This window comes from Cololabis saira, chromosome 5 (genome assembly GCF_033807715.1).
Source record: "Cololabis saira isolate AMF1-May2022 chromosome 5, fColSai1.1, whole genome shotgun sequence".
Classification (NCBI taxonomy): Eukaryota; Metazoa; Chordata; class Actinopteri; order Beloniformes; family Belonidae; genus Cololabis; species Cololabis saira.
Window position 1 is genome coordinate 49819067 of NC_084591.1, and position 22147 is coordinate 49841213.

At 40.7% G+C, this 22147-nt stretch overlaps 1 protein-coding gene across 2 annotated transcripts in view; it reads left to right on the forward strand.

Moving 5' to 3' along the window:
• n4bp1 (nedd4 binding protein 1) overlaps positions 1-22147 on the forward strand; it is a 44483-nt gene that overhangs the window by 14290 nt on the left and 8046 nt on the right. For both annotated transcript variants that reach the window (XM_061722334.1, XM_061722333.1), the window contains 7 exons: positions 33-529; positions 7199-7547; positions 8436-8771; positions 11157-11392; positions 17855-17985; positions 19946-20042; positions 20688-20795. In XM_061722334.1, coding sequence (XP_061578318.1) covers positions 33-529; positions 7199-7547; positions 8436-8771; positions 11157-11392; positions 17855-17985; positions 19946-20042; positions 20688-20795 — 1754 coding nt within the window. The remainder of the gene's footprint in view (positions 1-32; positions 530-7198; positions 7548-8435; positions 8772-11156; positions 11393-17854; positions 17986-19945; positions 20043-20687; positions 20796-22147) is intronic.

Below are 22147 nucleotides of genomic sequence, written 5' to 3' on the forward strand. Positions count from 1 at the left end.
TTTGTGTCTGTTCCCACGCCTGGTTCCACTAGGCCCTACATCCCAACATGGCCGAGGTGGAGCAGGACCGCTCCCAGAGCAGCACCCCTGTAACGGAGCTCTCCAACCGAATCCTGGACACCAGCTTTGAAGAGAAAGCCTACACGGCAGCGTCCGTAGGCGCGGCTGGCAAAGCGGGAGGTGGGATCGGCTCGGGTCCAGAGACTGTGCTACTCAACGGCACTCGGCCTTCACACAAACGGCGCTCGTCCGAGAGCGAGACTCGGGACACAAAGAGACAGTACTCCCTGGAGCGGAAAGAGGAGTCGCCCGAGAGAGCCCGGGAGCGCCAGAGGGAGAGGGACGGCCACGGCCGAGGGCCCGGGAGCAGCTACCGATCCAAAACCCCTTCGGCTTCTTCAACCTTCTCCTCGGCGAAGGCCAACACCGTGGGCGGTCCGATCATGCTGGAGTCTAGCGAGGCCGCTCTGGACGAGGGAGAGGCAGTCAGCCCGGAAACCAACCTCCGCTGCTTAGTCAACTTTTTTAGGTAAAGTGCAGAATTGCGGGAAATGTTTTGCAAATAAATCTGCCTCACTGCTATCGCTCACATGATTCTGGGATGCTGTGTGTAATCATACAGTGATGTGGGACTGAGCTAGAGGGCTGCGTTGGGATCGGGTCCCGCGGGACCCAACAAAAATCTGGCGGGAGCGGGCGGTTTGAACTTTGCAGTGGGCGGGAGCGGGCGGCTAAAAAACACACTGCGGTATCGGGATGTAGCCTAGCGACAAGATGGAAATCAATGACGTGGAAAATAAACCTCAAACAAGGTCTTTACAAAACAAAGACAAAGGCCCAGTCCCAATCCCCCCACTACCCCTACTTTTCAGCACTACCCCTAAATTTTGCGCATTCTCGGGAGGGTAATGGTGTCCCAATTCCTCTTTTCATCTAGGGGGAGTGCACATATCGAGGGCTAGTGTGTATGAATCTAGCCCTTCACAGCGAGGGATTTCAGATGCTCACTAGTTGACCGAGGGCTAGAGCAATTTCCCAGAATGCTTTTCGTCGTCATTTGCGGACTGAATTCAAAAAAAAACATGGCGGACATTTCTTATTTTTTTAGTGAATAAAATCAATATTTTGACTTAGTTTCTGCATAAAAATGCGTTTTGATTACATTTCTAGCGAGAAATATATATTTTACTTTCATAATATTCACTCAGTGAATGTACATAATCACTCGTTTGCCCGTTGTTGCGAAATCTTTTTCAAACCTCGCCAGAATAAAAGGCTGATTTATGGTTCCGCGTCACACCAACGCGTAACCTACGCCTACGGCGTAGGTTACGCGGCGACGCGCGCCGTACGCCGTACCCTACGCCATAGGCTCTGCGTCGATTTAACGCGGACCCATAAATCAGCTCCGGAGCCGGCAGCCGGCTGTACTCATCCTGAAATTTTCGGAGCAAATTTCTTAACAGGCGTAACTGTTAAATTTCATCTATTAAACCAACATTTATCTTCCTAAATGATTAATTTCAGCCAGCGGTATTTCTCCACAGAGCTGCAGGTTTCTCCCCGGGACGACAGCGCAGGTTGACCCGGCCGTGAGCGGCTGCTGCTCCGAGCCGGCGGCTCTTCTCCGAAAACATCGGGTCAAATTTCTTAACAGGCGTTATTTGGATAAACTGAGCCCAGGTTGGGGATCTTGAAGGTTACTTTTACGTCTGAAGAAATATTAAAACGTAATAAAGTGGCATATTAACAGCGCTACAGCTGAAATTAAAACAGCTTTTAGCTCTGGGCTTCCTGATATGGTGTGACGTATGTGCAAACGTAACTACGCAGTCGCTTACGTACCCGAACGTAAACCACGCAGTGACGTACCACGCAAAATTTAGGGGTGATCAATTATCCATCAAGCTCCACAATGATCATGTTAACATTAAATCCGATAGATTTGTCCAGGACATTTCTCTTGCGGGACGGGAGACGACACTAAATCAATGCATCTCTATTATTGTGCGGACAATGAATTCTCAGAGTTTTCTGGATGCGGGCGGGAGTGGAACACACACATTGCAGATGCGGGCGGTCATGGTTAGACATTCAGCGGGTGCGACGTGAAGAAAATAGTCCCGCTATAGCAGGGCTCTAGACTGAGCTGCCTTCGTTCAGTCGTTTTCACACACATCTACAGGGTAAGGGTGGGCGATAGGACGATATTAGATTGTAAAGGATTACAACGTGAAGACAATCTTTCACACTGGAGAGATCGCGGGATCGTCTACGGCACATTCTAGATATTGCAGTTCCGTGCTGATGCACGGACTCGCCTAATATATCGACGACGACGTCCACCTGACCGACCAATTGTAGCGAAAAACGAGCAGCGACGTGCTTTCCTCCCCGCCTCCTTGCTGTGTGTGTAGTGGTAGCGCATGGAGAGCGATGGCTGAAGCCAAACGGAGTTGGTCCCAAAAAAATATTCAACCTCAGTTACATGGAATTGGTTTGGATTTTCCGCAAGTGATCAAGCTCAGTTTGCTGAAGTTTGCACGGAAACCGCTCGCACGTCGAGTGGAAACATACGGTGGCCGAGACCCGCCATTGCTGAACATAAAAGTAACGCTGCAAACAGAAACAAATGCTGCAGCAAATAAAATAAACGCTTAGCAAATAAAAGAAACGCTGCAAACAAAAAGAAATGCCGCTACAAATAAAATAAAAAAAACAACGCAAATAAAAAAGCCACAACGGAAGTGAATTACCAGGGACTATTTTTGCCGATGCACCGGTGTTTTTATGTGAAATTACACGTAGCGACGTTGAACACTAACCTTTTCACTTATTTTCTCGTTCGTTGTTCTTCTTATTCCTCGCTCTTCTTCTTTTTTCCTTTTCACTCATGTCCTCTTCGTCTTCTTCTTCTCCTCTCACATAAAAAACACCGGTGCGGCGTTTCTTTATATTTGCAGCTGCGTTTCTTTTATTTGCAGCTGTGTTTGTTTTTATTTGCAGCGTTTATGTTATTTGCAGCAGCGTTTTTTTTTATTTGCAGCATTTCTTTAATTTTCAGCAATGGCGGGTCTCGGCCACCGTAGAAATACAACAAATCAGTTTTGTCCCCTGAAGAGGAAGCACCCCAGCAGTATGCTGAGAGCCAAACAGCTGCTAGCGTGAGACCAAAACAGACAATCGAAGTTGAAATGTGATATTTTTTCCATATCGACCATCGCTACTATATATTGCCCCAGTTGATATATATATATATATATATATATGTACGTACGTACTGTTAGGCGGTTTAAAAAAATGTATCTAATTAACAGGATTTATAATTAATAGCATTTTAATCTCATATCTGCTAAAGGTCCCCAAATAAAGAATTTGAATTCTAGGACATTCAAAAATTGCAGTGCATGACTAATCAATTGAATACACTAAGGGCCCGATTTACTAAGATCCTAAATAAAGAGTACTAAATTGCGTGTGCACTGAAAAAGTTTGCGCGTGCTGTTGTTGTGTGTTTTGCGGGTGATCAACTAAGATTACGTGCGCAATTGATAACAGGTGCAAACCTCAGTATTTAAATGATCCTAAGCCTTTATTTGTTATCATTTTGATGGTTGAATTGTTTATTGATTTCATAAAATATTCAAATTTTTGGAGATTTTTTATTTGGGGTTTTCATAAACTGTGAGCCATAATCACCAAAATTATAACAAATAAAGGCTTGAAATATCTCACTTTGAATGTAGTGGGAAATAAGATATTTGTTTCACCTTTAGTTGAATTTACTACGAATGAAGTTTTGCAATATATTCAACTTTTCCGACCTTCACATGTAGATTATGACATCAATAAATAAGAGCATAATATATGTCCGTATTGGTTCAATACGGAACGCAACTTTTAATTCAAGGGATGGGTGGCGAACCTAGTCACCTCGGCTGGCGCCTAGCAGCTGACTTAGAACTGGCGCGCACCAGGGGAACCCGACTGTTTAATTAAAACAAAGCATCGCAAAGGGGGTGTTGACGCGATGTGATTTCGTAAAACCTTTCTCTCAACAATAACATCATCATCTCTTTGTCTGCACTAACACCATCATTGATTGTGAATGAAACAGTCCAGGATGCCTTCATCACCTTGGCCAAAGCCTTGCCAAGTGCAGTGAGATCAGAGCAGCTGGTCAACTGGATGAAGAAGTGCAGATTACCAGGTCGACTCAGATCTAGAACCAGGTCGACTCAGATCTAGAACCAGGTTGACTCAGATCTAGAACCAGGTCGACTCAGATCTAGAACCAGGTCGACTCAGCTCTAGAACCAGGTCGACTCAGATCTAGAACCAGGTTGACTCAGATCTAGAACCAGGTTGACTCAGATCTAGAACCAGGTCGACTCAGATCTAGAACCAGGTCGACTCAGATCTAGAACCAGGTCGACTCAGCTCTAGAACCAGGTCGACTCAGATCTAGAACCAGGTTGACTCAGATCTAGAACCAGGTTGACTCAGATCTAGAACCAGGTCGACTCAGATCTAGAACCAGGTCGACTCAGATCTAGAACCAGGTTGACTCAGATCTAGAACCAGGTTGACTCAGATCTAGAACCAGGTCGACTCAGATCTAGAACCAGGTCGACTCAGATCTAGAACCAGGTCGACTCAGATCTAGAACCAGGTTGACTCAGATCTAGAACCAGGTCGACTCAGATCTAGAACCAGGTCGACTCAGATCTAGAACCAGGTCGACTCAGATCTAGAACCAGGTCGACTCAGAACTAGAACCAGGTTGACTCAGATCTAGAACCAGGTTGACTCAGAACTAGGAGAACAGGCCTAAGGCTTTAATGAGAGTACTACACAAATTGATGTGGACTATAAATTAAAAGCAAACTGACAATAATAAAACTGCTCAAAATCACCTTCCTTCTATAAAATGCTATTGGTCTCGAGTATTTAAATAGTATTGGTTAAAGTCTTCTTACACCTTTTTAACTTATTTAACTTATTATTATTTAACTTATTAACTTATACTTTAAACCTTTGGGAAGCGACCACACTGCAGAAAAGGGGCCGTTCTTAAAGGGGACCTATTATGGCATCTAATACCTATTTAAACAGGCGTTGAATGTCTTAAAAACAAGCTTTTGATAGTTTTTGCTAAATAAATTAGAAATTCAGCCTCTAAACCATGTCTTTATCTTCCCATTCTCTAACCTCATTATCTATGTGGGATTCTGAGTGGGCGGGGCTATGATAATGAGGGTCTGTGCTGATTGGCTGCCTGAATGACGTGACACACCGCTACGAATAAATGGAGGAAGCTCCGGCCGGCAGAGTTAGTAGTGGGCGTGGTATCACGCATCGGAGGCCAACCTATGTAAATCTGCTTCCCAAAGTTCCGTCTTTGGGGAGCAGATTCTGAACGGCTCGTAGATCCACATCACACTGGACGGCTCATCCGGGCGGCTGTACAGACACTGCAGAATCTGGTCTCTTTCCTCCTTCTCGGAGTTGGCAGGCTGAGGGGAGACCACTTTATATATGTTAAAGACAGAAAAAAAACTGGTTTTCACAATAGGTGCAGTGCATAGATGGAGGGGGAATATGAACTGGCCTGAAAAAAAAATTTCAGTCAAAAACATTTTTTTCTTTAATCCCTGGGTTTGCGTGTGATGTCAAGTTTGCACACGTTTTTACGCACACAAACCTTTAGTAAATCAGGCCCTAAGAAGAGAAGATTTGAAATCCACGTTTTTATTGGTGAAGTGTGTTTCATAAATGAAATTCAAAAGAAAAAGCTCAAGCACATCAGCAAACTAATTAGGCCAAGTGTATAATTCAAAAATGCAATGCAAATACAGTTAAATAAAATACGCTCAAATAGGCTCAAATAGGCACTCTCAATTGAAAATGAAAACTAAAGCTGACTCAATACAGCGATTCAAGTACTAGTAGCTGTAACGTTTACAGGGGAACTTGTCCGGACATGTTTAGCGTTGATAGGAAAATAATTTTTTATCAAATGTACAAATCACCGCGTTCTTGTTGATAGTCCCGTCTTCTTTCTTCTTATACGTAAACTTGCCGTTCAAAGGCCCAGCAAAGATTTGCTGAGTCGCTCCCCTGAGTCGTCCATGTCTGTCACCTGCTTTGTCTGGGCATGGAATGGAGCATTAAATCCGACTCCTTTAAGTTCAAAATAGTGCTTAAGCATAGACCACTCACCAGAAGAGGAATCCTCTCGACTGTTAGCTCCATCTACGATCCCCTTGGAATGTTGAGCCCTGTAGTTTTAACAGTGAAGAAGATCCTGAGAGACCTCTGCAGGAGAGGCTTAGGCTGGGATGATGCTGTACCCGAGTCAGTCTCTAAGGAATGGTTGGAGTGGTTGCAGCAGCTGCATCTTTTCAACAAATTTGAAGGCAGCAGATGCATGAAGCCAACAGGCTTTGGAGAAGTTACTTCAGCTCAGTTGCATCATTTCTGTGACGCAAGTGACCATGGATATGGAACAGTGACTTACCTGCTGTGAAATCCAGGAACAGGGAAGTACACAGTGCTTTTGTGATGGGAAAGGCTCGGGTAGCTCCTTTGGAAATGTGTCACAATCCCCAGGACGGAGCTTATCGCGGCAACTATGGCCAGCCGCATTGACATGTTGTGGAGGAAAGAGTTACAGATGGATCTTTTGAACTCTGTGTTCTGGACAGACAGCACATCTGTTTTTGAAGTACATTGGGAACGAAACTTCCCGGTTTAAAGTCTTTGTTGCAAACCGGGTTGCTCAAATACTCAAAGTTTCCTGTTGTGCTCAATGGAGGTACGTGGACACCAGCAGTAATCCAGCCGATATAGCCTCCAGGGGAGTAAAGGTTAATGTGTTCATCGCAGATACTGGGTGTCAGGGCCTCACTTTCTGTCGCGCCCCGAGAGTGAATGGCCTGTTTACCCGGATGACATATGTAGGAACTTGTGCATTCCCATTGAAATGTACATGTTTCAAGCAATTCTTGTGTCATTGCAAAGCAGCATTAGTGAAATGGAAACCAAAATAAAGTTCCTCTGGACCATGGATCTTGTCCTCTTTACAATTGTCTGGCATTAAGGAAAATAGGTAACTCCTTTTAACATAAAAAACCCTTTTGTGACTAAATGAATAACCTCTTTTTTTTTTTTTTACTTTTTTTTTTTCCCTTTTAAGAACCATGGGCTACCAGCAGGAAGTGGTGGAGCGTGTTGTCAAGGCAACAGGACAGACTGAAGATACTTTCCTCCTCCTGGAGAAAATAGTTGAGGAAACCAAGCGCTGTGAGGAGGGGAAGGAAAGTGGGGGAAAAGGGAGACCGTTGAACTCTGTGCCGACCTCGGACGCCCCTTCGTCATCGTCCTTCTCCTCCACGGTCTCTCGCTTCAGAGAGAAGGAGTTTGGCCGGTCGTTGGTGGATCCGGGCAGATCTAAAGAGAACATTAAGCCCGGCCAGCACGGCGGCAACAGCAACGGGCTGGGACACCGGCGGCAGTGCAGCAGCAGCGAGACCAGCACGCAGCAGGTATTTATCCAGTTTAGCTGTAAAAAAAGCTAAAACTAAATCATCTTTCTCCTTGTGTCATTTATACATGACACGCAATTGTTTTTCTACATTAACCAGTTTAAAAACAAATATATAAAAACATGATTTTGACAAGGTACAAAGAGGAGGGGGTTTAGCGGCTTTAGGGGCCTGTAATGCAATTACAAAAACAAAATTACAATTACAAAAACAAAAATGTCATACATTGTGGATTCATTACAAATCAACTGAAATATTGCAAGCCTTTTCTTATTTTAATATTGCTGATCATGGCTTACAGCTTAAGAAAACTCAAATATCCTATCTCAAAAAATTAGAATATTCTGGGAATCTTAATCTTAAACTGTAAGCCATAATCAGCAATATTAAAATAATAAAAGGCGTGTAATATTTCAGTTGATTTGTAATGAATCCAGAATGTATGACGTTTTTGTTTAGAAAACAAAGAACTTTATCACAATATTCAAATTTTCTTGTGTGTCTGTCTGTCTGTCTGTGTAAATCGATATAGAGCAGATGGAGTTAATATAGAGATAGTATGGTGTAAATAAGTATATTTATCTGTGTGTATAAATATATAGAAATACTCAACTATGTGTATGTATGTATGTATGTATGTATAGGTAAGCGTGTGAGTATAATTAGTTATTATAAATACTTATAAATGATAAGTTTACACTTCTTCCTACTCCTTTTTGAACATGCAATTAAGATATATGTGTTAAAGTATGAAATTCTTTGTTTTGTTGTTTTTTTTGTTTTCTTATCTTCTCTTTAATTGTTGTCTTTTTACATCTACAAAATAAAAATCTAATTGTTTGCCATCTGATGTCCTAACTTTTTCTATTTAAATACTTCTCATTTCAGGCCATTACGATCAAGAGGAGCTCCAGCGCTCAGGGCGGAGCGGGGAATTACGAGGTCATTACCATCGACGATGACGACGACGCCATCCCTGTCGATGCCAAAACGACCGACGGTAGAACGTCGCGGATAATGATGGCGGCTCACCTGGACTCCCAGTCCGGGTCTAGAACGGACTTCCTGGCCCGGGGAGGGGGCGGCGTCCCGCAGAAGGATTACCTGTCTCGGTGTGGAGCTCAGACTTTGGGAGGAGCAGTGAAAGTGGAGAGTTTGACGGCGCTGCGCAGCACACCCCAGTGGCTCACGGCAACTAATCCTTCCCTGGCTTCCACCCCCACTGTAGGTATTTAAGCATCATCCCAACATGTTTCTCAGTAGGATTTGTGAGTTTCACAGTGAAGAAGATCCTATGTAGTGTTTGCAGATTGATATAGTCATGAACAAAAAGTTATAAATCATCTGATCATAGTTCTAATACCTATGATCAGTAGGTCTAATACAGGACTGTCTCAGAAAATTAGAAGTCCTTTATTTTCTGTAATGCAAAAATGTCATACATTGTGGATTCATTACAAATCAACTGAAATATTTCAGCCTTTTATTATTTTAATATTGCTGATCATGGCTTACAGCTTAAGAAAACTCAAATATCCTATCTCAAAAAATTAGAATATTCTGGGAATCTTAAAGGAGCATGAGGCTCCTTTTAAGAAATGAGACTCTCTAGCGCCAACCTTCACCACAACGGCCGTCTGGGGTACTGCAGCCAACAGCGAAGCCGGCACGGGAGAACGGGGAGAACGTGCATGCAGCGTCATGTGACGTCACATCCGCAGGACAGCGCGGGAAATTCGGCCCCAGCACTGCAGCACATTTTGAAGCACACAGCCTGTTCAAGGCAACGGAGAGATACACTAGAGGGCTCATTCTTTTTGGTTTGGAACGCGTCATCTGACCCTATTACTAGAAAACTTACAACGTTTACGAATTTCTTTCATAAATCCTGCCTCAAGCTCCTTTAAGCTGTAAGCCATAATCAGCAATATTAAAATAATAAAAGGCTTGCAATATTTCAGTTGATTTGTAATTTAGACATAAGAATCGATTTTTAGGAATTAATATGATAATCGATTTAGAATCGGAAAATCTGATTTTTTTCAAAACAGGCCTGTTCATATAACAGTTGGTTGTCAGATGAAGAAATGTGGCTAATGCTGCATGTACTGAATGGCAGCACCTTTTTGTTTAGATGGGATTAACTTTATTGTAATTGTAGGCTTTTCTGTACACTGATCACTGACCGTGGCGCTATCTAAGTGTTACAGTAGAATCTAAATTGACTCATGGTTCATTTCACCTTAGTTTTCACTTGGTGGCATTATGATTCTCTCTCTTCACTCTCCATTCTATCTCATCCAAGTTGTTTAGTCTTTAAATGGCGGTCTTGGCGTCTGGGTATCTTTCTTTCTTTTCTTGCACTGAACAACAACTACAACATTTCCATTTGTAAACGTTGATTTATGACTGGTGCTCTATGGGGCTCATGGGGCGACGTTCAGACACTGAATAAAGGTTTCCATGCAGAAAGTTCAACTTTATGGCTGGGTTGATGGCAGTGTTAGGGACCTTTCACACCTGTCCCGTTTGGAGCAGTTGTTCCGAAACAGGGAGCGCTTCCCCCTAAAGATCGGTTGGTTTGGTACATGTGAACACAGCAATCGCGCTCGGATGCGGGACAAAACAAGCGAGCTGAGATCTCCTAGGAGAGGTGGTCTCGGCTTGCTGCCGTTCCTTTCCTCAAAACTCACCCGAAAGAACAGCGAGGTGTTTTCTGTAGCCACCGAGTTGCTAGACCCCAACCGGTGAGGGGATTCTCAGTCCTCCGGACGTCAGGCCCTCTTCTCAACCTTCCTTGATGGGGGAGTACGAGGTTTTCCTGAGAGCCCAAACTCTCGTTGCATGCACTTTAGTCACCTTCGGTCCAGAAGAAAAAAAAAATCTGTTCACAGATGGGGTCCTTTTGTGGTCGCCAGATTGTGGTGGCAAAAATTGTTATTCGTTCAATAAAGTGTTCAAAAAAGAATGTCTTGACACGTCAGCTGTCTTTCTTGAGTTTTAATAAAAGGCATTCATGAATGGAGTCACACAGTGCAAACTGATCAGAAGAGCAGTCTGTGAGTGAGTGAACTGAAGATGTTTAGAGACACGCTATCTTATTCAGCAAGGCTTTGAACGAAAGACAAAATATATGGCACCCTGACAATCATGCCTGGCTCCACCACCTGATAGTGAGAGTGGTAAATTCCAAAGGCACTGTGTCAAAGGAGATCCTTCAGGTCCTGACCTCGGGCCTGCTCTTCCTGCCCCTGATAAGGACACATAAATTGTCAGCATAGGAATGTTCACTTGAATAACATGATTGTGCATTAGTCTTAAAGCATACAAGACAAAATATATGTTATACCAAAATTTCCCATTACACGGTTGCCTTGTGAACAGAAACGCCAAAAACAAAACAACTGTATGGATTTAGCCCCTGAATCGGAACAAAACAAACGGGCCACAGGTCTGAAAGCACCCTTAGTTTCACCAGCACAGTTCAATTAAACTGGTTTTGTTTTATTTGATGCTCACAGATTCATTTTTAGCAAGTTTTAACTGTTGATTCCTCCCACTGAATAAATAAAATGTTTGAAATATCAGTTTGTGTTTGCTTTCCCCCAGGCGGCTCAGCCCATCAGCCGACCGGCGGCCTCTCCCTATCAGACCATCAGCCACGTGGGTTTCCAGGGGGGCGTGGTCCGGACACCTCCCTCCAGCGACCCCCCCGTTCCCCCGGTAACGGGGATGGCTCGTTTCCACCAGTCACTGAGGACTCCCTTCACCCTCAATCTGCCCAATGAGCCAGGAAATCCCGAGCTCAGACACATCATCATAGACGGCAGCAACGTGGCCATGGCGTGAGTTTACCAAGACACAGGACAAACTAATTAACTCTAATAATAATAATAATAATAACAACAATAAACTTTGCATTTCATACTAGCGGTGTAACAGTACACAATCACCATTGGGTCCGTACCTCGGTTTTGAGGTCAAGGTTCGGTTAATTTTCGGTACAGTAAGGGAACAAAAAACATAAACTTTTGCAAACATTTACATTTGATTTATAAAAATGAAACATTAAAAAAAAAAATATATTTTTTTTTTGTGTGTGTGTGTGTGTGTGTGTATATATGTATATTTTATTTATATATATACACACACACACACACACACACACACACACACACACACACACACACACAAAAATATATATATATATATAGTGGGAAGGTGTCTCAGTTGGTAGAGCGTTCACCCATGAACCTGAAGGTCAGTGGTTCCAACCCTAGTTCCGCCTGTGTCCACCAAAGTGTCCTTGGGCAAGACACTGAATCCCCCAGTTGCCCCCGGTTGTTAGGCCAGCGCCGTTGTGTGGCAGCTCCGCCGACAACCGGTGTGTGAATGAGTGAGTGTGTGGGTGAATGTCTGCAGTGTAATGCGCTTTGGGGCTGTAGGAGTACAGCTGGAAAGCGCTATATAAGTGTAAGCCATTTACCATATATAGAAAATTTTAATATTGTGATTTTCTGTAATGCAATTAAAAAAACAAAAATGTCACACATTCTGGATTCATTACAAATCAACTGAAATATTGCAAGCCTTTTATTATTTTAATATTGCTGATCATTGCTTACAGTTTAAGATTAAGATTCCCAGAATATTCAAATTTTTTGAGATAGGATATTTGAGTTTTCTTAAACTGTAAGCCATGATCAGCAATATTAAAATAATATAAGGCTTGCAATATTTCAGATGATTTGTAATGAATCCAGAATGTATGACATTTTTGTTTTTGTAATTGCATTACAGAAAATCACAATATTCTAATTTTCTGAGACGGTCCATACCGTTTCCTCTGAGTCTGATTCAGCATCTTTATTTGAAGGAAACTGAGGCTGTAAATAATTTAATGAAACATAGGAACTGTTTTCATGGTGTCACTTCCCACACCTGTAGTAAAATGCAACAGGTTTTTCCCTTCACTAATGAAACTGCCGTCCTTCCCATCATTATTGTCATCAGTTCGGGTCACACACGAGCGTATCATATACAGTGCGTAGGCCTCAGCTGCAACCCTCGTGTTGTGGGTGCACCAACACTTTGGCCCACGCATTCACATCACGCGTTACTCATTGCCCGTGTGTATGACTGTGTGTATGACTGTGCATGTGCCCGGCAGAGTGACAGCAGTTTTAGGGGCATCGTGTTGATGCGTGGGTTCATGGTACGGAGGCGTTTATGAGAAGAAAAGGCCTTTTCGAGAGAAAAAACTCAGTATTGGTGTATTTCACTAATACAGAAATTATAAGGATTTCAAGTGCATCACATAGAGAAGGAAGGAGGGAAGTGGTTCATTGTATTCTTTTCTCCTTACTCTTTCCTGGAGTTTTATCGTAGTTTCATCTCAGATTACCCTGACCTCTTGACCTCTCACTTGTGCAACCACTTCTTTTTCAAGTTCTTTCTTTCTTCTGCCTCCAACTTTACCAGAAGTGATTTCATCTCTGACTCAGTATTTCCTGCGCAAGGAGAAAATACTTTCATTTTACTGAATTTACAAGCCCAATTACTCAAAAGTTTATCAACATTCATTCATTCAAAAAAAAAAAGCAATTATTAGCATATAAAATATGGATTATTTCATTGAGAGCCTCTTAATGTTAAAGACAAAAGTACAGGTCTGTGCAAAAGTCTGAGTCCCCTGGTCTTATTGTTTTATCACATTCTGAATAATCATATGCATGCATTTTTTTTTTTTTACTCTTAAGAATCGAACAAAAAATAGTACTATTAGGGCCCGATTTACTAAGATCCTAAATAAAGAGTACTAAATTGCGTGTGCACTGAAAAAGTTTGCACGTGCTGTTGTTGTGTGTTTTGCGGATGATCAACTAAGAATGCTTGCGCAATTGATAACAGGTGCAAACCTCAGTATTTAAATGAGGTGTTGCGCGTCTTACGGTTTGCGGCGCAAACTTTGCGCCATGGAGAGTCTGGATGGAAAGCAGGATATAGTCGCAAGCGCAAAATGAAATTTGACGAGTTGGAGTTATAGATATATTAGTGGAAGAGGCAAATTGTTGTGCCGTATTCAGCACCCCTGCCGTGAAAAGCACCCCCTCGTATATTCAATGATAAGTAGACCAAGAAAAAAAACAACACACTGACACTTCAATATATTTATATATATATATACACACTCACACAAACACATACTTAGGAGTTTTAACTAGAAGTTCAATATATATTATATATATTGACAAATATTATGGAAGACAACACAGTAAGCAGGCTATTAATTAATGACATCAATAACCATTTACCCGATTTTTGTTATGTGTGACTGTGATTGTGGGAAAGTATGACTATTGTGGAATCCATGAGCGCATTTAAACATGAATCATTAACACAAAACTGGACGCTAATACTGCACAACACCGGGGTATGACAACTGCAGAACATGTATAGGCGCACAATGAGAAACACTTTTTTCTCCATGAAAACACGTGATTTATTTATTATCACAAATAAAAAAATAAATGTGCCTCCAGTGGCAACCTTTTGCTGAATAATACTCTATTTAACATTTAAATAAAATATTTCTCCTTTTGCATGTGGAGATTAGCACCTTCCTTTTGAACGTATTAAATACAGACGCAATCACAATCCACGCAATTACTTTCAGGCTTGGTAAATCTCATTGCGCGTGGTAAATGGACCAATTTGCATCTTCCCCTCCCAGTATTTAGTGATTTCTGGTGGGTACGCACCATATTGATTATTCATCAGGGCAAAAGTACTAAATGGATTGCGTGTGCTATTTTGCGCATTTGAGAGACGCAGTCCTCTTTGCACGCTGTTAGTAGATCAGCTGGCACTTTGGTTTGCGGGTGCTGTCAAGTTTGCACACGTTTTTACACACGCAAACCTTTAGTAAATCGGGCCATTAGAGTTACTCTTAAGAATCGAACAAAAAATAGTACTATTAGAGTTAGACCAATGACTCATTTGGCTGATAATAATCAGCATCAGCCATTTAAAAAAATTACACCATGTTAAGAATAAAATTGATTGATTGATTTTTATTTTATTTTGTACATGTAAAAGACAATAATTAAAAGAGAAGATAAGAAAACAAAACAAACAAAAAAAAATAAAACAAAGAATTTCATCCTTTAACACTTATCTTAATTTACATGTGAAAAAAGGAGTAAGAAGAAGTGTAAACTTATTTAATCCTACCCCCATTCACTAATCATTTATTAACAAGTATTTATAATAACTAACTAACTATACTATAATTATACTCTCACACTGTACTCACACACACCTATACATAACAAAACATTGTTCCGGTGGATGTTTGTTTGGAGAAGACGACCAGACCTTTTTGTCGCTCTCAGCAGTTCTGGTTTAATCTAGTGACCGAGGCTAAATTTTCCCTAACAACCACTTTATTCTGTTTTGGTTGAAATGGAGACAGTTTCATGTATTTTCTTTTTGAGTATTAAAGAGATTTTAAAAATATATGAAAAATATGTATGTACTAAAATGATTGATTAAAAACCAGGTCTAGAAGGTGCCCGAGACTTTTGCACAATACTTTGATGAACCTCTGGTCTCTTCCAATTGTGAATAATGTTACTTGGCATTCAATTCAGTTGTATTTATATAGCACATAACACATTATGCACTTTGAGAAAAAAGTCGTAATGTTGAGGAAAAAAGTCAAAATTCCGTGCATAAAGTTGAAATTTTGACTTTATTCTCGAAATTTCAACTTTATTCTTGAAATTGTACTTCAACATTCAACATTATTCTCAAAATTTCTACTTTTTTCTCGAAATTATATTTCAACATTAATCTCGACATTTCGACTTTTTTCTCGAAGTGCACAATAAAAAAAAATCTTCCCCTCTCAAATATTTTTTCTCCTGCATGGCCCTGATACTCTTCCATAGATACAGTAGCAGGAATAACTTTCCTTTAGGAAGGACACAAGATTTGATAAATTTCCCGCATGTTTGCATGCGACTTTCTTCTCCAAAGGTTGGCTAATCTTTTTCTGCTCTGTATTAAGAAGGGGATGAAGGAATCTACTTCCCTGCCGAGCCCTAACTTATCCTGGATCCTGTTAACAGGAATTCAGTTTTTTATTTTAGTTCTGGCTCTGGGCCACTTGTGGTTAACGGTGTAGGTTCAAAGAGCGACTACCGTGGGATCCTGAGAGAAGGTTGCAAGTTATATGAAATAATTCTGGGCTTTTGAGGTATTTCCCCTCATCAGGCTGGCGTTACGCACAGCGATTTCAGAGATTGCATAATCTCAGTAGTGTCACTTTCTCTTTCAGCAGTTGCTGGAGCTTCCTGTGTGTTTGCATTTTGGCATTAAGCTGAAAATGAGTGCGTTTTTTGTTCGTAGATCAGTATCAACTCCATCAAAAGATGAATTCAGCTCAGTCTTATCAGATTTGATGTTGGAAAGTTTTCTCTGACTCCTACGATGATGAAAGACACTCATCATGCTCTTGTCATAATGTGCAAATGTGCCATAATTCAGCTAATGACATCATTATTTGTTCCAGAGGTCGGCTGATGAGGATGATGATGATTAGTATTATTAGTTTGATTTGTGTTTTTGTACATGTAAAAGACAACAATTAAAAGAGAAGATAAGAAAACAAAACAAACAAAAAAAAGCAAAGAATTTCATCCTTTAACACTAAATATCTTAATTACGGTACATGTGCAAAAAGGAGTAGGCAGAAGTATAAACTTATTTAACCCTACCCCCGTTCACTAATAATTTATTATTAAGTATTTATAATAACTAACTATACTATAATTATACTCACACACACACACACACACACACACACACACACACACAGACACACATACATATTTCTTAGTTTGGTCAGGTCTGCGTCTCTTTGCCGTAGACTTGAACCGTCTCATCACCAAGCAGTAAAAGTTTTTTGCCGTGCGTCTGCTTTACCGCATCTCTCAAGAGGCCAAATCTGTGCAGCTGATAGTAATCCAGCATGCAGGGAAACACCAGTGGACACCAAACACAAGCTCACAACCAGGAAGGACCAATGGAAGAGAGCATAAGAAGCGTTCAAGTATTTTAAATTAAAAGGTGTCATCATGTACTAACAGAGCTCATTGCAGATAGATGCAACAGATGTTTGCATTTGCGGTTACAGAAACATTTCCGTAACCACAGTTTGCTCAAAATATCTTTTACGATGTAACATTTACCCTTTTTTTTTTTTTTGTCCAACATTTGTGGCGCTTTGACAGTTACCACGCAATTGGTTCCTGAGATCACTGGTGATGTTGGGGTTGTTGAAGGTGACGGCTGCTCTCAGGGAGATTCTCATCTCTGCTGCTCGTGTTTTTCTGTGGGCTTCTCCTCTATCTAGCAGCGTGTTGTACTACAGCAGTCTGACGTGCGTTTGCAGATCAAACACGTCACCACAAAACATCTAGGTCAGCTGATGACTTGCATTGTGCCTTTTGGAGGATTTGGTTTTCGTCTTTTACATTTTTTTTTAAGTTACTTGAAAATAAAACGGGTGACTCAGAAAAGCTTTATCTTAAACATAGACATCTAGCTAGGGTGTAATAGTTTCTCAACTGAATTAATTTTTTCTTTCTTTTTTAAATATGATGACAAAACTTTCTGCAGTGTTTTTTCCGTTTATTGGTTGTGCAATGTTAAATACAGCGTTACCTTACAAAGTAGGATTTTCCTTTTAATCCCAGGTTGAGGTGCAAGTGTACGGAAGCGTAAAAATATCAGTATCACGTCATAACGTGAAAAGTTTGTTAGAACAATAAATTCACTGTTATAACGTGAAAAGTTTATTGTTAGAACAATAAACATTTCACGGTATGTGATATTTTTCACGTTATAAAGTTACAATATACAAACTTATCACGTTATAACGTGATCATTTATTGTTAGAACAATAAATGATCACGTTATTACAATATACAAACGTATCACGTTATAACGTGTTAAATAGTATATTGTTCTAACAATAAATGATCACGTTAACGTGATAAGTTTGTATATTATAATGTGAAAAATATCACGTTAGAACTTGAAATGTTTGTTGTTCTAAAATAAACTTTTCACGTTATAACGTGATACTGATATTTTTTTCTTTTTCTGAGGTGGCAGCACTACTGTTGCGTACAAGTGAATTCTTTTATTTTATTGTTTTTTCTTTTCTGTTCAGTAATATGAAGCTTGAAACCTCCAGGTTGCTTCCCCGTCTGACTGCTCTCTGTTCCCTCTCCCACCAGTCACGGTCTCCATCGCTTCTTCTCCTGCCGGGGCATCGCCCTGGCGGTGCAGACGTTCTGGAGGAGAGGCCACCGGGAGATCACCGTGTTCGTCCCTCAGTGGCGGCAGAAGAGAGACCGACTCACAACAGGTACGTGGACGTCACATCCAGTACTTGAGTTGTAAAAAAAAAAATCAGGGGGGTTGGTGGATTTTATCATATGGGGACAGATAATTTGTGCTGATTACAAATAATATCATATATTACAAATAATAGCAGTGACCAAAACACCTGCAGAAATACTGCAGGAATGACATAGCAGCAGTTAAATGCAGCCTTCTGTAAGCTTTAAATATCCACTGGGCTTACATCAAATACATCAAAACACAACAATAAAAAACACTTTTCTGAACTTATCAATATGACTCTGTCCTTCACAGGATAAGTAAAATGGATCACTGCAAAAACTCCAAATCTTAACAAGAATATTTGTCTTATTTCTAGTTAAAATGTCTCATTTTAGTAAAAAAAATCTCATTACACTTAAAACAAGACTCATCACCAGAAAAAACAACAATTTCCACCTGTTTCAAGTAGATTTTCACTTGAAATAAGTAGAAAAATCTGCCAGTGGAACAAGATTTTTTTTGCTTGTAATGAGAAGATAAATCTTGTCCCACTGGCAGATTTTTCTACTTATTTCAAGTGAAAATTTACTTGAAACAGGTGAAAATTGTCAAATAACTTATTTTTCTGGTGATGACTCTAAATGTTGAAATAGCAGTAAAACCACATTCATTGATGAAATGACATAATAATAAGGGATGGAAAGGGGGGATGGCAGTTTTACAGGGGGGATGATTTGGACCGTTTTTATTTCAGGTGGGGGTGATTTGGACCGTTTTTATTTCGGGGGGGGGGGTGATTTGGACTGTTTTTATTTCAGGTGGGGGTGATTTGGACCGTTTTTATTTCAGGTGGGGGTGATTTGGACCGTTTTTATTTCAGGTGGGGGTGATTTGGACCGTTTTTATTTCAGGTGGGGGTGATTTGGACCGTTTTTATTTCGGGGGGGGATGATTTGGACCGTTTTTATTTCAGGTGGGGGTGATTTGGACCGTTTTTATTTCAGGTGGGGATGATTTGGACCGTTTTTATTTCGGGGGGATGCCAGCCCCCCTCAACTGCAGTACTGCTCACATCCATGCTGATATGTTGGGACACGTTGGGACACGTGGGCTCATTTACTTTCCATAATGAGTTCTGTGCTCCAGCATTTGGCTGGAGTTTGTGCAAAATAATGGCACTTTTCCACTAGCACCTACTCAGCTCTACTCATCTCAACTCAGCCTGGTTTGTTTTCCACTACAATTCAGCACCTGGAGCAGAAGTAGGAGGTTGGAGTGAAGCTGCTGTGACGTATTTGATTGTGGGATCTAAACAAAGATGACAACACTAAAGATGTAGAACCTGGAGGAGATGATAGATGTGCTGCTGGGTCTGTGGCTTGTGTTCCATATCAAGTTAAAAAATGAGTGATTCTCTCCTCAGCACCAGGTTTATGAACATCTGCACCTCAGAGTTGAACCACAACAGACTTCTGCTGCCATTGTCTGTTGAATAAAATGAACCAAAAACCGTCAGTCTCTTTCTCTGATTTCACCTCCTGACTCAGACGTCTGACTCCAACCCCCCGACCAATCTGTGTCCTGTAGTGTGATGATGTCAGATACAACTGACTCAGCAGCTTAGAACCTCAGCAGAATAGATACAGAAAAGTATCTACTCTGCACGTTAGACCCCTAGTGGAGAAGAACCAAACCGAGTGGAGGAGAGTCGAGCTGAGTAGGGACTAGTGGAAAAGCACCAAAATATGAAGGACAATGCTTCATCACATGCATTGAAGCTCCACTGTGTGGCTACCCTTCCATGGAGATTTACAGTGCAGGGAACAGTACACCTATCTGAAGAGTGTCTGGGAGCCTGTGCTGTGTTTACATTTGTGTGTGTGTGTGTGTGTGTGTGTATATATATATATATATATATATATATATATATATATATATATATATATAAAAACTGAGAATGTTGGTGTTTTCTGTCATTCCAGAGCAACATTTTCTAAACCAGTTAGAGGACCTCCGGCTGCTGTCCTTCACTCCTTCCAGAGAAGTTTGTGGACAGAGGATTTCCTCCCACGACGACAGGTACACACCTCTCATTGCAACTGCATTGAAGCGGTTTTAAAAAATGTACATGGGTAAGTGGCGACACAAGAGATTCAGTTGTAGACCTGCAGAACAACCCGGAGCCCCTTCCCTCCAACCTGCCCAGCCAAGTGGAAGCTGGGAGGAAGCAGGAGTCATGGTTGTCCATGAACTGACCACTGGGGACTGGCTCAAGTACGGAAGAGTATCAGGGCCATGCAGGGGAAAATGATTTGAGAAGTTTTTTTTTTTTATTATGCACTTCGAGAAAAAAGTCAATGTCGAGGAAAAAAGTCAAAATTTCGCCTTTTTTCTCAACATTTCAACTTTTTTCTCGAAGTGCATAATGAAAAAAAAATCTTCCTCCTCTAAAATAGTATTGCTCCAGAAAGCCTGTGGGGGGGGTCACAGAGGGTTTGTCCAGTCACTTTAGCTCCTGCGTTGTGTTTTTATAATAAACAGATTCCTGCTAAATCAGCTAAATGTAATGATTTAGGCCAAATCTGGCAGATGACTTTTTGTATGCTCAGATAGTGAAACCATCCAAACTGAGAAGCATTCCTGTCTCAGCACCTCGGGGGGGTGGATGTCAGCTGTAATGTCCAATCTTTGAACTCAGGGAAACTCCCATTTTCCTCCCGTCAGGTTCCTGCTCCACCTGGCAGAGAAAACGGACGGGATCATCGTAACCAACGACAACCTGAGGGACTTTGTGGACACGTCTGACACCTGGAGGAGGATCATCCAGGGGAGGTGATTATCTGGAACGTTTCCTCAGCTCACTAATGTCACATCATCTTCTATCCACATTGTTGATTTGCTTTTCACACAAAGATCCCAACGTGCTCAAGAGGAGAAAGTTGCATCATAAAATGCATATACAGGACTGTCTCAGAAAATTTGAATATTGTGATAAAGTTCTTTATTTTCTGTAATGCAATTTAAAAAAAAAAATAAATAAATAAATAAAAATAAAATAATGTCATACATTCTGGGTTAATTACAAATCAACTGAAATATTGCAAGCCTTTTATTATTTTAATATTGCTGATTATGGTTTACAGTTTAAGATTAAGATTCCAAGAATATTCTAATTCTTTGAGATAGGATATTTGAGTTTTCTTAAGCTGTAAGCCATGATCAGCAATATTAAAATAATAAAAGGCTGAAATATTTCAGTTGATTTGTAATGAATCCAGAATGTAGGACATTTTTTGTTTTTGTAACTGCATTACAGAAAATCACCATATTCTAATTTTCTGAGACAGTCCTGTACATGCATTTTAAAAATAGTGTTCACTTGTTTGATGTTGTTTTTTTTAGTTTTTTTATTTTGCCTTTATACACCACCACACTGGATTTGAAATAAAGTCATCAAGACGTGATTCAAATACTAGACTTTCAACTGTGAATTGAATTTTTTTTTTATTTGAAATTTTTATTTCCAACATGAAACAGTAGTAAAAATAAAACTATAATAATCAATTATAAACAAATGTAAATAATAAAAAAGACAAAAATATAAATAAAAAAAAGAATCCATCATAATTAACATGCTCGAAAAACTGTAATTGAAGAGGTTTCACCATCAGATGCAACGACATCCAACCACAGACCTTGTAAAAGAACAGCTTTTACACTGCCAATGGCCATTTTCATCGGAATTAGGTGTTTACATGGTAATTTTTACTCATTTTACATTGGATTTAATTTTAATTCTGAATTTAAGAGGAATTAAACTTCCTGTGTAAACACAATGAGTGGTACTAAGTTTGATCTCAGTGTGAAAGCTGTTCTTTTACCAGGTCTGTGGTTGGATGTCGTTGCATCTGATGGTGAAGGTTGGAACCACACCACTCATTTGTCCCTTCTGGTTTACCGTAGTTGAGTTTTACCGTAGTTGAGTTTTACCGTAGTTGAGTTTTACCGTAGTTCAGGGTCCTCTGCTCCAGTCCTGCATGTTTCCCTGCTCCAACAGACAATAAATTACCTCCCTTCACAAGTTTTAGTGGCCCGATGATTTATTTTAGACGGGCAAGTGAAAGAAGGGAAACATTTAAAGCATGCAGGAACAGCTGTAGAGACGGGCACAATCTGGGTTGTTG